At 45.4% G+C, this 18,451-nt stretch overlaps 2 protein-coding genes across 2 annotated transcripts; one reads left to right on the top strand and one right to left on the bottom strand.

The window, feature by feature from the left end:
* Positions 1 to 635: 635 nt before the first annotated feature.
* Positions 636 to 7,799, top strand: spred3 (sprouty related EVH1 domain containing 3). Its single transcript, XM_040129936.1, has 6 exons — positions 636 to 646; positions 2,636 to 2,801; positions 2,978 to 3,146; positions 3,252 to 3,313; positions 3,454 to 3,612; positions 4,116 to 7,799. The coding sequence occupies exons 1-6, from the start codon at positions 636 to 638 to the stop codon at positions 5,118 to 5,120; spliced, it is 1,572 nt and encodes a 523-aa protein (XP_039985870.1). The 3' UTR covers positions 5,121 to 7,799.
* A 1,116-nt stretch (positions 7,800 to 8,915) lies between these two features.
* On the bottom strand, positions 8,916 to 18,400 carry dhx34 (DEAH (Asp-Glu-Ala-His) box polypeptide 34). The gene is made up of 16 exons (XM_040131553.1): positions 17,388 to 18,400; positions 16,842 to 17,153; positions 16,168 to 16,422; positions 15,960 to 16,062; positions 15,540 to 15,757; positions 15,283 to 15,457; positions 14,865 to 15,058; positions 14,641 to 14,742; positions 14,288 to 14,551; positions 13,689 to 13,862; positions 13,440 to 13,545; positions 12,751 to 12,857; positions 11,709 to 11,975; positions 10,920 to 11,111; positions 9,372 to 9,516; positions 8,916 to 9,229 (listed from the first exon to the last, which is right to left on the bottom strand). Exons 1-16 carry the CDS (start codon positions 18,090 to 18,092, stop codon positions 9,087 to 9,089), a joined length of 3,462 nt encoding a protein of 1,153 aa, XP_039987487.1. The 5' UTR covers positions 18,093 to 18,400; the 3' UTR covers positions 8,916 to 9,086.
* Positions 18,401 to 18,451: the final 51 nt, after the last annotated feature.

The following is an 18,451-nucleotide window of genomic DNA, read 5'->3' as shown; positions in this document are numbered from 1 at the left end:
TGTTTTTATTTATATTTTGTGTTTGCTCTATAAGAATTTGTTTGCCCCTTGATAATCAGAGGATCAGCCGGAGGTCACCGAAGGTTTACCCAGCTTTTCATTTACCACCCACGTCACTGCATGTATCCAGCAACTCGGTGCTCAGTTTCAATAATTCAGAATCACATGGTCACACTGACAAACCGTATAGCCCACATAAACCACGATGCTGTCAATGATTAGTGCGGATGTGTTGGCACAGGGCAGGTAGAGTGAGAATGGGAATAAGCGAGGGAGTGATTTAGAGAAAGAGAGAGAGAGAGAGAAGGAGGGAGGAGGGAGGGAGAGAGAGAGAGAGAGAGAGAGGGAGAGGGAGGATGCTGCCAGCGGAAAATGGCTGCTGCAACCTCAAGCCTATCCTGATACACCGAAACGACATCAAGGTGGAGAGAGAGAGAGAGAGAGAGAGAGAGAGGGAGCGAGAGCAAGAGAGAGAGAGAGGAAGAGAGAGAAAGATTAGGAAAATGAGAGCAGATAGAGAGAGAATGTGAGCAAGTCTGTGAGTGTTTCCTGAAAGGAGGATAAAAAGAGAGAGAGAGAGAGAGAGAGAGGAGACCCTGGGGTGGGCTGCTGCAAGCGGCGGGCAACACCGAGCCATGGAGGGCGAGTAAGTCCTTACATTTTCATTTTTAACATTGCAGATATATATAATTCAGCCATCCGCCAAAAAACGGATAGAAAGAACGCCACCGCCATCAGTGTTACACCAATCCAGCATCATGCACTATTATCACAGTCGGTGCTCTACAATTTAGCAGGCTGCCGAGAATAAAAACACCATTACGTAGTCTTGAATCAACAGCATACACCCCGTTTCCGATATATCCACGCCAATATGTGATAAATGTTAAGCCACCTACATGTGGACCTGTGCTTTTAGACGACTGGCACACAATCTACGCGCACAAGATTAATATCTATCTATATATATCTATCTCTATATATATAGATAGATAGATATATTTATTTATACATGTATATATACACACACACATATATATATATATATGTGTGTGTGTGTGTGTGTGTATATATATATATATATACACACACACACACACACACACACACATACATATATATGTATATATATGTATGTGTATTTACATATATATGTATGTATATAAATGAAAACGTATGAAACAAGCAGTAGAAGCTATGCAACAATTCCAAACCAAATGCGTGGCTAGCGATGGGTAAAAACAGTCCTGAAATCAGTCAATGTGTAAAATGTATAGGGGGGGAAGGCGAAATATGGCGAGTTTGGGGCCAGCATCGCGTCATTCAAGACATGGCTACAGTAGAACGAGGGAGGGATGGAGGCGTTGTGATTTTTATCAACGTGTCTCGGGGTTTCATTATGATTTTTTAAAGCCAAACTTTATGAATGAAATGTGATTTTTTTTTCTCTCTCTCTCGCTCTCCCTCATCCTCACCCCTCCTCTCCTCCTTCCCTTTTCTAATCGGCCCCCTCCCCCCATCTCTCGTTTCCTCTCCATCCTCTCACCCACTCGTTCCTCTTTTTTTTTTTTTTTTTTTTTTTTTTTTCTTCCTCTTTCCACTTTTTTTTCACACGCGATCGCATTGTATTCCGGCCTAATACATTTTTTTTTCCGGGCGAAAATATATACAAGGCACGGTGCGATGTAGAACCTCTCCCTCTGTCCCATTCATAAAAAATATAACATAATATCGGGGTGTGTTAATGAGTGCGTGCAGCAGGGGCGGAATGGAGAAAAGGAGCGTCCGGGAAAATAACTGCAAAAACTGAAATTCGGTGTGATATGAAAATAACAACAACAACAAAAAAAACGGAAAAAATGTGCATGCACTACATGCACATGTCGAACTGCGGCGCTGAATTATTCAGCCGATCGCAGAGGGCAGAGCTTTTTTTTTTTTTTTGCAAGAATGCCGGGGCCTCTGATGGCGAACGGGTGCGTTCATTGATACATCTATCTGGGGAACACTCATTCTTGCTCCCTTCTCCCCCGTTTGCCCCCCCCCCCCCATAAAAGAAAAACGCTGGCTTTCCTTCTATCCGTTTGCTCCGTAGTTCGTTCATTCTCAGCGCAGGTAGCCTGCAGTCCAGTTTGAATCCTCACGTGCTCCTGGCAGCAGAGATGTTGAAATAACGCCGAACCTGACCCATCCAAATACTTCCTTGTTTTTCCATACTTTTTTTTTTTTTTTAATTTACCGTCATCACATGTCAATTAAAGTCAGATTTACCTCAATCACGTGACCATGGATTGTTTAAAAACAAAACCAAAAAAAAAAGGCAACTGCCCTCTCACCGTTACTGTGTGATTGACGCACTTACAGAGGCCAAGCTGCCGTCAGGTAAAAACAGGTTCCTCTGCGGGCAGTCATCACACTAAATATGGGCTCTGCATGTTTGTATTGGCTACGGAAGTCGATTGAGGCCTTTTTTGTTTTTTTTGTTTTGTTTTTTTTCTCCAGCTGAATGAACGTGTGTGTCGGCGCGCGCATATCTGCGCGCATTTTTGTATGCGTGAGTGTCGAGTGTACGTTCACATCGCTGCGTTGTTTAACCAGCCCGGGCCTCTGCTCACTCTCTTGGCTTCCCTGACAGCGTGCGTGTTCGTGCGGTGGTGATGACACGTGATGACTCCAGTGGCGGTTGGGTGCCCCTCGGAGGTGGCGGCCTCAGTCACGTGGTCATATGTAAGGGGCGGACTCACGACGGCAGGGGGCGGAGAGAGTACATCATACGCGGAGAACGCCTGCGGGACCGAGCAGTGAGTGTGTGCGTGTGTGTTAACGGCTGTCCCTGGTGCCACGTGGTTCCCCAGCAACCGCCTAAAGACTGTTAGAGTCATGTCATGTGGTGGGGGGCAAGATTTCAGGGAGGGACTGTGTCTCGGTTTGGCGCACTAACTGCTGATGTCGCCCGGGTTGCCGTTTGTGTCCTTAGCCGGTGTTGGAGTGTGCAGTGCAGAGGGGGCTGGTGTACAACAAGGTGAACCCCATCTTCCATCACTGGCGAGTAGAGGATCGGAAGTTTGGCCTTACGTTCCAGAGTCCTGCCGACGCCATCTCCTTTGAGAAAGGACTGCAGACTGTCATAGACAAGCTGGACAGAGGTAGAGATACATCAGCCACGTATAAGAACTGATTTCATTGGGTGTCTGTGAATCGGCTTCGGAAAGACCAGGGAAGCCTAAATCCTCTCTTTTCATGTTATCAAGGCTCTGACTCGCCCTCGTCCTCCACACCAGAAGAGGCGGACACCGAGGATGATGGACAAGCTGTGAGTATCTGAGCAGTTTGTCGTTTGAGCATTTATTGTCTTCTAAAAAAAAAAAAAAAGGGCTTGTTTTACGCTCCCACTGGGCCCGAATGCACTTATTGGTGTTTTTGACTTGTTGGGTGACATGCAGCCTCTGCCAGTCCCATACAGGAAGTGAGTCGTCATCCAACAGCAGAAAGGAGATGCTTCCAGAACCCATCACCATAGTGACGAGTGAGTCGTCGTCCACCTGCTTCGTGTGGTCAGAGGTGTTTAGTTTTGGATCCGGCCATGCCGTCACCACTCAAACGCCTGCTCAGGTAGCCCAACACCTCCTGCTCCAAGTCCGTCATCGGTACCTCACTGTGATAACGAGACGCCCAAAGGAACGGGCACGTGTTGATTTAATCCTCAGTTGATTTCTCTCTGCGTGTTCCTGTCACACGTGTGAGCTCGAAAGGTGGTTACTATAAAAGCAGAGTTCTTAAAGAGGGCTCCGGGAACCGCTTTGTGTCCGTTATGGGGTTCCCAGCAAAACTAGCTGTACACAGAGAACCACAGACGTTTGACTTTTTGGTAGATTTGTTTTTTTTTGTGTCTCTGTCTCCACCTTTGACTCCACGCCTACAGCAGAGATATATTTATTCCACGTGAAGCAAGTGTAAAACCAAAACAAGCTGCCGACATCCCGTAGAATGAAATCTTGTCAGATTTGAGGTTCTGGATCACCCGTGCGCCTCTTTGGGGTGAAAACCTTCTGCGATTGCGGCCTCAGTTACACATCGCTCCTAACTCACTCTGTGATCCTCTGCCCTCTCCGCAGATCCACACCAGGCCGGGACAGCACCAGCTCTCGCAAATGACGGCTGTGTTGAATCCCCCAGCGCCCCCGCCCCCACCTCCTGCTCCACCTACCCCTCCCGTGGGTCCCCCAGCCTCATCTCCTCTGTCCCCCCTCTCACCTACTATTTCTCTGCTGGAGGAGGGAGACCTCCGCAGCGTGGACCCTTGCAAAGACCTGTGGGGTTCTAGAGGTTATGAGGACTACCGACGGGCGGGGGCCACCAGGACTATGGTCGGGGGGCTGACTGGGGGCGTGGTCGTCGGTGGTGGAGGGAGCCTGCAGGACAAGTCAGAGCTGTGCGTGGTTCGCTTTGAGAAGGAGCTGGCAGGAGTGGGGACGGCAGGCTGCGACGTGACAGTGAGCTTGGACAGCAAAGCGTCCCAGCGCCTGTCCTCGTCGTCGCCCACCTGTATGTCCATGCCCAACGCTGTGTCAGGCGTGTCCTCAGCTGCCGGCTCACCGCAGGAGACGGGCAAAGGCTCGCCCTCTCCATGCTGCATCCACACCTCGCTGGCCACGCCCCGGTCGCGGACTCGTAAGAGAGGAGGAGGGGCCAGCAGCAGCAGCGACCTGGGGGCGATCTCCCCCGACGACGACAGCCCCTGTCCTCAGGCCTCGTCGTCATGCTCATCTCGCTGTGTGTACTGCCGCTCTGTTTTCAGTGCTTCGGAGAATGGGCGGGGCCGCTGCAGAGATGCCCCAGACCCGGCTCTGCACTGCCTGCGCCAGTGGACCTGTGTGTGGTGCGCAGAGAGCCTGCTCTACCACTGCATGTCGGACTCTGAGGGAGAGTTCTGGGAGCCGTGCTCGTGCGATGACTCGATGGGGGGCCACCCGCACCCCCTTTGCTGTGCCCGCTGGTTGGCCCTCCTGGCCCTGTCGCTCTTCGTGCCCTGCATGTGCTGCTACCTGCCTTTGCGCGCCTGCCTGCGGTGTGGGGAGAGGTGTGGCTGCTGTGGGGGAAAGCACAAGGCGGTCCGATGAGGCCAGGCTGGGGGGGGGAGGGGTTCCCTGGACCAAAGGGGGTTTGGGTTTTGAGAGGAGAGAGCATCTGTAGGGACGCAGGAGGTGGAGCTTAACAGGTGGAACAGTGCTCTCAGCGGACCCAGACCCTTGACGTGGCCCTCCAAAGCCCCACGGCCTTCCACTGCATTCCGCTCTTTCTCTTTTCAACCTGGGGCCTTCCTCACTGGTCCATGCCTGTTGAAGGTGCACACTGCACTCAGACCAGGCTCTGTGGGAGTCATCTGGAGCCTTCATAGTGGATTTACTGAGGGTTGGCTGATCTAGAATTAGCAGGTAGAGACTTTATCACAGGGAGAGTGGCAGAGGCAATGATGATGTGTACACTGTTTCAAATGTCGTTTTTTTTTTTGTTTTTGTTTTGTTTGTTTTTTTGTTTTTTTTATTTAGAAAGAAAAACACAAAAAACAAAAGATGTTTATATATATATGATTGTAATAATTTTGATTGGTATATTTTATTAAATGTAAAACATACTGACAGAATCCCCCAGTGGCACACACTATCACGTATTCACAAACATGAGATGTTGGGGGAAGTTCTTTGTTTCATGTTGGCCTGTTTATCAGTCAGATGGACAGATGTCACCCTTTACCTCTAATTTTACCTCAGATGTTACTCAAACCCTGGTCAAGACGAGAGAGGGAGGGGGAGTTTGGAGAGCGTGAGCACGAGTGAGTGCAGCCCTCAAAAAAGTATTAGCATCTGAGACCACTAGTGTTGTCCTTCGGTTAAAGTAGGAGACCACAGTGGAAAAAAAGTTATCAAATGCAAAGGGACAATTATTGTTAAGGGAAGTTGCAATGACAACCACAAAGACTTAAAAGTCATAATGTGATTCATTATGGTCCTTTGGAACCAAACACAAGATTATTTTTGTTTTCTGGGGAAAAAAACAAAACAAAACAAAAAAAAAACCAAGAATGTGTGTCGAACATTAAACACCCTCACTTTACGCATATTTTTTCCATCTTTCCATGTATTTTCAATATTAATAATAGAACACATCACATCCAACAACTGTACTTGTTGAATCAGTCAAGGTGCTTACAACTGAGGCCTCTGAGCGAGTCTATTCTACCTAATGTACACAAAGACCGTACAGTCCCAACCCCAAAGAAAAACTAAATAGGACCCCGTGCTAACCAATCTGTAGATGTGTCTAGGCCTTTGAATGGAGATGCCACCAAAAAATGAAGTGCAATGAACAATGTAACGAGAGAGTATTTTTGTACCAGTTGCTCGCGTCCGGGAAAACCAAGCAGAAATTGAAAAGCGTTGGAAATTGAATACTGTAGTGTGTTTCTTTGCTCGGCATCGGGCAGAAAAGATGAATAGGAACATAAACATGTCTTTGAGAGGCGGCACATGCCTCACGTGTGTGCGTGCGTGTGTGCGCTGCAGACTGTTGACCCAAGTGGGTGATAAGAAAAGAGAACCATTTACTTGAAAGAGACAAATGGAGGGGGAGGTCTTTGTTTGGGAACAGGGGCAGATGTGTTTGCTGAATGTTGCTTTAAGTATGAAGTCAAAAGAGCTGCTATTTTCAGTCCCGCCCTAACCCCTTCTCAAACTTTTCCCGCTGCCTTTTGCAATCTGTGAGGTGGCGGGGCAGAGTCTGAAACAATTCCTTCCCGTTCTTATTCCACCCAAGGTGCTGAGGATGCTAAATAGTGTGTGAAGAGGGTTTTCGTAAGTTTACATTTGGACTTAAAGATAAATTCACCCCAAGACATTTAAAAAAAAAAAAACGCTTCTGGTGATGTACCTTGCATTTCCATGTTTATTTTGCAGATTGGTGTTATATATTTCTACTTCCAGTGATTAACTGTCCAAGGGTAGATTAGGGTCGATTAATCATAGCTCCAACAGAACTATGTTTTTTTTTTCTCTCCAAAAATCTTAATATGTCAATATAGACATCAGTTATTTTTCGTGTAAAGCCCTCAGAATCAAAGAGCAAGGGCCTTTTGCCTCCACTTTGCACCAGTGTTTAATAATCATGCAGGGTGAAATATATTAAGGAAGAGCTGGAGAGACCAGTTTCTCTACAGACATTTTCCTCTTGACCAAAATGCAATGCAGCCGCAAGATTCATAAGATCCTTTTTTTTTGGTTATTGACTTGGAAAAACTGAGGCTTTAAAATCACCATAACTTTTGTTATTAGTGTCTTCACCTATACGAAGAACCAACAACTGAAAGCAACAAGCCTACGCCTGGTTTACTCTGCGTTCTTGAAAGGACTTTCTAAAAGCTGTAGGAAACCAAGTGAGCTAGATGTTGATTTTGCAGGTTGAGTAAAAGCAGGGACCCTGGAAAATAAATGACAGCAAACTATCACAAAATAACTAAGGAAATGCACCGCGCGTCACAGAATGACAATATCTTCAAAAGAGAGTCTGGGGGAATTTCTCTTTTAAATCCAGAGGCATTCTCCTTTAAAATTAAAGATGGAAATACATAGAGTATGCTCTATATAGGGAAACCAGCGTTGACTAGTTTATACTACAGTGTCATGTCTCAAAAGGAGGATCACCTGGTATACCTTAAAATTCTGGCAGAATGAACCTTTCAGAAGCTTCACCAGATTATTTACATTTTAGGTTTAGCCAAGAACTTTTATCCAAAGTGACTTAAAGTGAGTGAACAGGCAGTGGGGGTTCAGAGTCAGGACACACAACTGCTGATGAACACAACCCTTGACCTCTCGGTTATGGGACGGTCACCGTCACTACTAGGCCAGCCTGCCAACAATGTTGGTCCATGTACAAAGAAAAAAAAAAGGGAAAAAAAAGAAAAGAAAAAAAAAGAAAAGAAAAAAAAACCATCCCATCACAAAGACAGGAAACAAAATCTCAGTCGGTCACTGGACTGCCGTTCCCTGATCCTAAGTTAACCCTTTGTCCCACACACACACACACACACACACACACACACACACACACACTCACACAAAACCCCCACAAATCTGAAATGCATAGACCTGCACACGCAGATACACATGTTCACTCGATGGTGCAGATATACAGAACTAGTAAAGCCATTGCACACAGTTTGCTACTCCTGGTCCAGAAATGGTGTTAGAGTACAGTACTGACAGTCATGCGATCACAACTGCAGGCCCCATTCTTACATCTTAATAAATGTGCCTTTTGATTTGAGTAATCAATAACTTATGATTTGTAAGTAACTCTGTATTAAGTACTATTTACTTTTTTGGTTATTGATTTCTGCCGATGTGCATATTTTCAAATGTACGTATTTATTAGTTTGAAAGTAATTAATGAGATATTACCTGTTTATTTATTTATTGAGATATTTATTCTGATTCTTTATTTTTTTGAGACAGGTTTTTATCTTCCGTGCTGTCTTACTTCTGACTTTGTGCCAATGTGCTGCTTTGAGGTGTTACATATCGTGGGTTTGTATCATTATTAAACCCTCACTCTATATTTTAAAATCAGTGTCTTTTTCTCTCTCTCCCCATGCATGTCCTTAACTCACTGTGCCTTTTCCCAAACGCTGTACGAAAGTACGTTATTCCACAGCGCTCGCTAGGGAATCTGGAATAACATTCAGTGTGTAAATGTGTTTCTTTGTTAAACAAAGGTTTGGGTCATTTCCGGCCTTTGAATAATATTGTAATATATTTAAATTTTGGGACAGCAGTTTTTACAAATGTGGGTATCTCCTATTTGAACAGATCTATGCAGAAGACTATATCCAGAAATATATCCAGGGACCATAGGAGGGAAGTAACAGCACTTTAATTTAAAGTTACTCAAGTACAAAAGGAAGGAGGGGTGTCACAAATGTTATGTAAAAAAAATCAAAAAACCAAACCAACTCAGTCAATCCTCAACAGAACAGACACAAGTTGTGATTAGTTGTTGTCCTGTAGGTGCTGTGGTCAGTCAGCGGTCCGTTACTTTGCAGAGTACATGTGCTGCCTTTTATGTTTGAGGATCTCAGTCGGGGTGAGGGTCAAGTCTTCGTTACAGACATCACAGTGATAAACTCTGGTAAGACTGGACCCTGAGGATGTGCCTGCTTTCCCATCCGCTGGCTCTGAAAACCACAACACATGCCCTCAATTAGTCTCAAATTATTTATAGCTCTCACACTCACTGAATGTGTTGGCTTGTGCATGTGTCAAAGCGACCTAATACCAAAAGACGCCTCGAAATAAATAAGACCAGAAATTCCTGACCTTCCTCGGGCTGCTGCGTTTCTCCCGCTGGCCTGCAGGAGGCCTCGTGCTGCATGCGCTCCAGCGGAGTCAGAGGCATGTAGAGGTCACAGTTAGGACAGGTCCAGAAGGTGCGTAAACACTCACTGTAGAGATCCCTAGAGTCCTGCAAATCACATCACAAAATTATTCCAAATGACATCTCTTCATTTATGCACTCATTTCTTATTATTTAAGCACTTATCTGTTTGAGACGTGAAATGCATAGGACAGCTAGAACAAGCCAGCTAGTCATTTGGTTATCTACCTTCTTTGAAAGATAGATACCTTGTTGGGGAATCAAACTTTTTCTGTTTTGTCATTCGGTTTTTATTGTATTGTAACCTTTATTTATCCAGGTAAAGTACGTTGCCACGTGACACCCTGTTTTCAGATACATGCACTACCACACTACTTCATACATGGAAGCCGATCAGTTTTACCATTCTGCTAATCAGGGTTTCCGCCGCGCTCATCGAATTAAGTTTAGGACTTTTTAAGACCTTCTTCAGTGGCACCGGTCAAAGAATGAGGGAAAACCAGGAGGACAATAAGATCTAAAATTATTCAATAAAGTACATGAATTTATTGATGTTTATATAACATTTCTGTCAGCGCTTCCCAGGTGTATAAAATAAGTTCCTAATTGATTAATACAATTAATCAATAATGTGATAAGAAGCAGAAAATCAAAGGACGGATGGATAAACCAATGAAAAAGTAATGAATTGAAGTTTATTTTGAAAGTTTTTGCTAAAATAATAATTGCCCATTTGGGGTTTTTGAGCTTCCTAGCTACTGTGGCTAGCAGTAGCAACTGTGTTTGCTACAGGTCTGATGGTGTAGATTAAAACTCCACCAAAAAGGATTCGGAAAAGCCGCCTACATCACACTTACACGTCTATAAACTACAACATATCCCAACATAGCCCTTGGCCACATACAAAAAAATGATGACTCATGTAACTGTTTATAGCAGGCAGGAACAATTTTCAGGACTTTTGTGGATCAAATGTAAGACTTCATAAAACTTTGGAAGGCTTTTTGTTGGGGAAACTGAATTCAGCCAAGTTACGTGTAGGCCACTGCCCTTTCAACACCTTTACACTCGGACAGAAATACAATTCCGGTGATGTCTGTGTTCAGCCGGAGGTTGGTGAGGTGTCAAATCATGTGGAGAGGGGGAAAATTTCAGTGTACAAAAGTGAAAAATGGCTCGGTGTGTCATCTATGACAACTTTTGGATCCGTGGAAACAAATAAAATCCACCTATGGGGTAAACCTCCAGAAAAAGGACCGTGACACCGGCTTCACCTTGAAAGGCCTGGAATCGCTGCCTTTAATTGCCTGGTTTAAAATTTGGGGATGCAATTAGATAATGACACACAATCTTTTTGCATGTGTGAACTGGTGCAGATTCCTATCCAAATGAAATTATATGAAATGATGGAATGATTTAGCTGATTTCCCATCTCTTTGTAACGCTAACCGAATGCTTTTCTAGATTTCCCCTCTCCTAGACAGACTCACAGCCAGGCAGTTGTAGGTGAAGAAGCTGGTGACACGCAGGCCTCCTTTAACGGGGTGCGGCTTGGCCTCGGCTCCTGGAAACAGCGGGTTCGGATCCGGAGCAATGCCGTGAGACAGCTCTGACTCAGAGTGAGGGCCGATATAGAGGTTCTGGGTCTGAAAAGCCGTGAGTCGCCGTAGGCTGTAACTGACCTGGGACGGAGGGCAAGACGCACACAGAGAAAGCACAGAAAGAGTGGATTAAATGAGACCGCCAAGAGATGAATGAGCGTCTGAGTCACTGAGAATGTCTGGAAAGTAGAAAAGAACAACTATACAGACACAAACAACACATATTCAAGGGTTTAGACTTGATTTACCTTTACCTTTCTTTTTCTTACCTCAGTCTTTTTATTTTTTTTAGATAAAATAACAGACCGAGGAACGATTGTTTCAGTTTTGCTCTTCCTCTTTCTTCCATCTTAATTTCTGCATTTGTTTCTTCACCAGTGAAGTTGTTTTCTCTTGTTAACAGTTACTCATTTGCCTTGTTTACCCTCCAGTGGCATATTCTTAAAACCTCTTGATGACTTGTTGAAGTTCACCTGCAACAAATGGCTGATAGTGACTCTTGTTTGTTTTTTAAATGTTGTCATAAACGTAGCCATTCTGCTTCTGTGCTCGAAAAAGGTTCCAGCCTAAACTAGACTGAATAAAGTAGGGGCACATCAAAAACATAGCTTTACCTTTACCTTTACTGTTTTTGGGGTACATTATATTGTAACCACCATATCAGCACTGCCTCTGTACCTCAGTGTACAGCAGGAAGCGGACCAGGCCTTCGCTCAGCTTCTCCATGACCTTGCGGGACAACCCCTGGACTGCTTTTCCCTCAACCTTGCTCTGTCCCAGTTGGGCCAGCAGGAGGCGCTCCCACTCAGCCCTGAAAGTCAGAGCTGTGGACAGCACCTTCAGGGCCTCCTCCGGCTCCCTCAGCTCTAGCTCCAGCCAGCCGTCCACCACCAGACGTGTACAGTCAGCATTGCTGTCCACAGAGTTCGCTACCAGCAGCAGAGCCTGGTGAGCAGATGGAGATAAAGAGAGTACTAATACGAGGGCGCCGTGTGTGAACTGACCGCAGCTGGGAGTTATGGAATAGACCATGAAAGATATGTTTCCCACGATAATGATGGTATATTATACAGGTATTTTTGTTCAAAACAAAACAATGGAAGAAAAATCGGATTAAAAAACTGATTATAAAAATGAAATCCACAGTTCTATTTAAAGGAACTACTGTAGGTGAAGCACATTCTGAGCTGTCTTATTTGTCCTTATTGTGAACAGTGTCTCCCGGGTGAAAACCAGTATAAACCAATCTGCCCTGGGTATTTTTGTTTTGTTTTGTTAGAATTGTTATATATTCGACAACTATATCCGCGTAAAAACAGCCTTAAAATGGCAAAACATATGTGGCAACACTTTATGTGCTTAAGAGAAAACTCAAATAGCACACTGATACAAAAAAAGAGCGAAGCCTTTAATCCATCTGTATAATCAAAACAGCGTTACTTGGTCCCACTGTATCGGTAATACTGCGATACTGGAACCAGTGTATTGATAATGGATCACAAGAGAATATTACTGTGTTGACTGTTTGTCTTTCTTCAGAGTCAGTAATGACATCACCCCAAAAACTGGATCACATGGGTTCACCATCACTATGTCAGGTTACTTCACCATAATACAGAGTGTTATCAGGGTTAATCCAGGACAAATCAAAAAAAGAACTTTTTTTTTTTTTTTTAGCACTTTGTGGTGGGAACGGTAATATCCCGCATCTGGCACTAACTTGCAGTGCTGGAACCCGCACACAGTTGGACAAATATGGCTTGTTGGTCTCCAACAGGGTGACGAAGGCCAGCAGCTGGTGTCTGCTGCTGTCCTTGCGATCAGGCCCTGCAGGCAGGAAGCGGAGACAAAGAGGGAGAGACAGATGAGATATGATGAGAGACACAAACAATAAGAAGAGTGAAAGGAAGAAACACATGATGAAAAAAGAAAAAAAGGCTTCATCAGAGGATCAGGAAGCTGAGGAATAGATGTTACATGCCCAAATTGGTCAATTAGGAAGTGCTTAAAAAAGATTTAGAAAAATCAAGTGTGAACAATTCAAATGTCTCGTAATGGTGGATGTAATAAAAATTTAATTTAAGGGTGTGTTTTGTTCTTATGAGCAGTATATGTGTGCCAATCACGACTCTGTAGTTTTTTACTCTTGTCCATTTTTTTTATTTTCCCTTGGGAGAAACTGGAAAGAAGCTTTCAAAAGTTTTTGTGTTACGCTGACCGTTTTTGCTTCTTTCCAGATTTTGCTTTCACGGTAGAGCTATAACTTTCAAAGAAAATCCATAAATCAACCACAGCAATGGAGTGAGACAGATGATACAATTAATCTTGACAACGGGGCCATTTTTTTGGCTAATTTATTCATGAATTATGTTTAAAAAGTCTACATTTGGTACTTTTAAAGAAGTTTACCCATTTCTCTGCTGTCATCCTCAGGCACATGTAAGACCTCGGGGTCGCTGGCAAACACACTGGTCGGGTGGATCACCACTCCCTGCTTATTCTTTGTGTGAAACACCTACACAACGTAAAATCACAAAGTGGAAGAAAATGGAAATGTTTTTTCACCCGACATTATTTTTTCAGTCACCACAGAATCAAGCCCCCCCCCCATTCTATCATTAAAACCTAGAGTATAAAAGGTGCAGCAGGGGGCCTGACCTGCTCGGAGTCCTTGCGGGTGGAGTTGTGGTCATCGGGCAGAGCCAGCTGAGGGTAGAGGCCTCGGCAAAGCAGCAGCTTAAGCAAAGCCTGCTGGCGGGAGGACAAGTCCTGACTGACGCTGACCGCCTCCCGTAGCTCCGACACGTTGTGACGCAACTTGAACTTCACCTCCTGTTGCAGACCAAACAGCACCACAGACAGATCACACAGAGTGTAACAATCTCATGCCATATGTGCTGACCCTACCCCTTTGAACAAAGATAATACCATGATATAATGTTGTCAGAGTCCACACAACTTCCTTCCAGGTCGTTCTGCAAACTGCCGCAGTGGGCTTGGAAAATAACTTAACAATTGCAGGGATACGGGACATTTTATTTAGATCTGCTCGGTGAATCAGAAGTGTACCACAAAATAGCACCAAAAACTGAGCTGATGGGGTTTGAATCTTAAGAACGTGTGCAGGTAAGGAAGTTGTAACCCAGCATATCATACAGCATTGCAACATAGATGTTACATATGTTAATTTATTTGAGAATATTAAATGTTGGTGATGAGGTTTTTTTCTCCCATGTTACACTGTACTCTGAGTTCACCTGTATGTCCATGCTCTGTCCCGATCCCTCCTTGTCCTTCTTTCCTCTGCCAGTTTCCTCCGTGTCTGATCCTGAGGACCACTCTCTGTCCTGGCCCTCTTCCAGCCTCAGGACTTTACGCCTGCTGCCCTCCTGCTGCTCGTGATCTCTCTTCAGCTGATGCAGCTTCCTCCTCTCCGTTAGCCTCTCCCTGCGCTGTCCGCGGTCCCCATCGGAGGGAGCACCGTGCTCGGACTCCAGCAGGCCGTGGCTCCTCAGCAAGTCCTGTTAACCCAAGAGGAAGCTCATATTGAGAAATAGTATAAATGTCAGACTTTTTTTTAAATGTGTGAACTAGTGTGTCAGTAGCCTGCCTTGAACTGTCTGCGTAGGTTGACCATCTCATATAGTCGCTGCTCCTCCAAGCCTCTCCTCCTGCACCACTTCCTGGAGCCGCCACCTCTCTCTCCCTTCACCTGTTGAGCTCAAAGATGAACTGCTTTAAGTACAATGAACACCATCTTATATGCCAACTGTTAGAGTCACAAATCTGTTTATATTTAAAAAGCCACTGTTGCATAATGTTTCCCTTGCTGACCTCCACCCAGGCATTAAAGGTACTGAGCAGGGTAAAGGGGTCCCCCTGGTTGCTTTGCAGGGGCTGGCGGGCGGTGGCACAGTCTGGATTGTGCTGTGAGCTGCGCAGGAAAGGCGACTGAACGCTGAGGGCGGCTGCCACTGTCAACACGGGCTCCACAAGGTTAAACAAAGAGCCCAGCACCAGCATCTTCCCTGAAAGGACACAGACATACACACTTACATCTAAATCCAATTGTTGGTGAAAGCTGCGACTGTATGTGCAGCGCTCAACCGAAGGGGGAGCAAGCCTTAAATGTTGCTAAGGTGCCTTATCATTTTATGCACTTTATTTAACCATTGTATTGTTATTTAAAAAAAACAGATTGGAAACGAAAAATAAACAAACGACAATATGGTTTTGGTGTAGGGAATCTTACCTATGACCACATCCACAGGAAGTTGTGCCAGCAACCTCCCAATAGAGGTCAGTTCACCAAGACTGTCTAGCGCCCCCTGCTCTTTCAGATAAGTAACCGCAGTCTGGATACTAGCAGCTGGAGGTGGATCAATGAAGACAAAAGAAAAGGGATCTCCAAGACCCATGCTCTTCATCTGCAGGAACAAAACGGCATGAATAAAGCTAGCATGTAACTATGGAAGCTGAAGAACTGAAAAGAATCGCTATCCTGGAGACCTGGAGAATGAGGGAGTCCAGAGCCACTCTGTGGATTTCAGGCACAGGATAAGGTGCGAAGGCATGGTAGTCAGACTCAGCGTACAGGCGGTAACACACTCCCGGACCTGTACGACCGGCTCGACCTTTTCTCTGCTCAGAACTGGCTCGGCTGATCCAGAACTCCTGCAGACGTTGCATCTTGGCCTTAGGATCAAAACTCATTTCTTTTACCTTTCCTGTAAAAGGGACAAATAACAAAAACAATCCATTTAAATGGTTTTTGTTAAACTTCTGGGTCACACATTATTGTTTTTTTATTTGTGATTTTGAAAAAGGCTAGGCTGCACAAAATTAGGTTTGGAAGGATGGACTCTCAGGTAGGTCCAGCAGATTTTAAAAGGTTAATCCCCAGCTATGAATGTACTACCAGTTCCATACCTGAGTCAGCCACAAAGCGTACCCCATCGATTGTAACCGAAGTCTCAGCAATATTAGTAGAGATGATGCACTTTCTCACCCCAGGTGGCGCAACGTCAAACACCTGAGGAATAATATGATAACAGAGAATAAGAACCAATAAACTCTAGCTAACATATCAGATTCAAACATTATATGTCCATTCTAATCCAAACAAAGCTGACTGTGCCTTGTCCTGCTGGGCCAGTGAGAGCGTGCTGTGCAGTGTTAAGACTATCCAGCGACGTGTGTGTGTGGCATAAATCTGACAGGCCTCCTGGATGGTGGAGATTTCCGCCACGCCGCTAAGGAAGAGGAGCAGGTCGCCGCGCTCCTCTGGGGGGTAACGCTGATCGATGCCCTGCAGGATGCGCAGGTATGGTCTGGGATCCAGTTTCTCTGAACGTGAGGGCTGCTCCTCCGGTGGAATGGGCTGGTATATCACCTTAGTACAGGAAACGGAAAAAAGAAACGTTTGATGCAATTTAAAAATCTCCTTCATAAATTCTCAAACTCTGAAAACACTGAAAATGTTACTTTTGGAACAAAATTGATGCTTCAAGCTTGTATTGTGGTCTGCAATTTAAAATTTGTAATTAGAGATCAACCATTAGACCACCAAGAATATATTAAACTAACATGTTTTTGAACAGCAAGCATTTTTCTCATAATGTCATTCATGTATTAAAAAGAATATGGTTAATAAAAACAAAAAAAAGCCCTTCGAGTAAAGGTAACAATCTTGACACTTCCAGAGCATTTGTCTATTTGTCTTTGAGCGCGCCAACCTCACGGCCCAGAAAACAAATTTCTTCCGGTGAGGTGCATATTTACATCTGTGATTGCTGTGTGTGCTCTGCCTACCTGTATAGGAAACAGCCTGCCTGGTACCTGCAGCACGGGAGCACTACTGAAATAGTCAGAGAAAAGCTTGATGTTGATGGTGGCCGACATGAGGATGAGACGCAGGTCTGGGCGTTCAGCCACCAGAGAGTGCAGGACCCCGAGAAGGAAGTCACAGTGGAGATGTCTCTCATGGACCTCATCCACAATCACCACCTGGTACTGAGCCAGCGTCCTGTCTTGCTGGATCTGTCGGAGCAGCAGCCCCTCGGTCAGGAACAGCAGTTTGGTGGCCAGGGTCCGGGTGGTCTCAAAGCGGATTTGGTACCCCACCTGAAAATTAGGACTTACTGCATTCAATTCATCCAAGAGGCTTCATTACAAATACATTCACCACTAATCTACGACTTGTGAATCCCACAGAGGATAAAACACTGGGTAGGTACTTCTAGATGTCGTATGTGTTGGATGAATGTTCTGAGACAAGTCAACAAACTGTTGTGCTTGACAAGTCTATGGTCTGGTTACCAAGGCAACCAAGGTAAGAACCTACATTTAATGACAAACCTTTGAGCCATACTGATTGAGACTCTCAAAGCTGACCCTCTTTGCCAGGGATATACAGGCAATACGTCGAGGCTGAGTGCAGGCCACATTGTTGAAGCCTGCTGAAAGAAGGTACTGAGGGACTTGGGTGGATTTCCCACAGCCCGTGTCCCCTGCCACCACAACCACAGGGTGACTTCGCACCAGCTCCACTATCCTGTCCCGGTACTGGAAGATGGGCAGGTTCTTCTGCTCCCGGCGAAGCTTGGCCAGCTTTCCAAAACTCTGTCTCTGGCTGAAGTCCAGGAAGTGTAGGAGAGCCAGGCGGCAGTCTGAGACCTCCCGAGTGCCTGGTCCTGAGGACCTCTGCCTGCTTCTGTGCTCTGACTTTCCCAGGCGCTCCTCGATGTCCCTGGTGCACACAGAAACATTAATCCGGTAGCGAGCGTCATACTCCTTAGGAAGGTCAAGGTCCACTTTTCCAGTCTTTCCTCTGTCTTGCCCTCCCCCTTTGTCCTCTTTTCGTCCGGCTCCCCCGGACCCAGACATGTCCCTCTTTGTTTTAAACCTCTGGAAGCGGTCAAAGAAAGCCCAGAACTCTTTGTGGTCCGGGCTGCCTGCCTGGATGTAGTCATGCTGGCGGAAAAAGATCTCGTCTAGCTGGGCTCGGCACTGCGGGCTGTCCCAGTCCCAGCTCCGGCTGTCTCTCCTCCTGTCGGAATCCATATTAACTGTAAGGTCCTCGCCTCCTCTGACACCAAACGGGATTCAAGTTTACTCGCTGCTATTAAATGAAATCCACGTATACGGCTTTAGAAACACGTAGCAGCTTCATTAACCTGACTGTTACATTCCAGTTAGATAAACTACAGATCATCTCACACCGGAACCTGATGTTTTTCCACTCATGTGTCCGAGACAGGCAGACAACAAAATCCTTGAAAGGGTTTCAAACGGCTACAGCTGAGATCACTGGACAGTAACAGACCAGGACAGTAAGAAAAGACAAATGCAGCTACAAATGCAGCTGCAAATGCAGCTGCAACTGCCGCGGAGACCAGGGGAACAATAATACGGCAGGACCG

Source organism: Xiphias gladius, chromosome 7 (assembly GCF_016859285.1).
Source record: "Xiphias gladius isolate SHS-SW01 ecotype Sanya breed wild chromosome 7, ASM1685928v1, whole genome shotgun sequence".
In the NCBI taxonomy this organism is placed as follows: Eukaryota; Metazoa; Chordata; class Actinopteri; order Istiophoriformes; family Xiphiidae; genus Xiphias; species Xiphias gladius.
The sequence above is the reverse complement of the archived record's forward strand: the minus strand, read 5'-3'. Positions and strand labels throughout refer to the sequence as shown.

What these genes read in the sequence shown, in the direction of transcription:
- spred3 (XM_040129936.1), top strand. An exon ending in AACGCCTGCGGGACCGAGCA is followed by an intron (nt 2,802 to 2,977) that starts GTGAGTGTGTGC and finishes TTGTGTCCTTAG; the next exon opens with CCGGTGTTGGAGTGTGCAGT. An exon ending in CCACTCAAACGCCTGCTCAG is followed by an intron (nt 3,613 to 4,115) that starts GTAGCCCAACAC and finishes CCCTCTCCGCAG; the next exon opens with ATCCACACCAGGCCGGGACA.
- dhx34 (XM_040131553.1), bottom strand. Translation starts at nt 18,092, where the DNA reads ATGGATTCCGACAGGAGGAGAGACAGCCGGAGCTGGGACTGGGACAGC. An exon ending in GACAGAGCATGGACATACAG is followed by an intron (nt 13,863 to 14,287) that starts GTGAACTCAGAG and finishes GGTCTGCAACAG; the next exon opens with GAGGTGAAGTTCAAGTTGCG. An exon ending in TCACCTACAACTGCCTGGCT is followed by an intron (nt 9,517 to 10,919) that starts GTGAGTCTGTCT and finishes TGTGATTTGCAG; the next exon opens with GACTCTAGGGATCTCTACAG.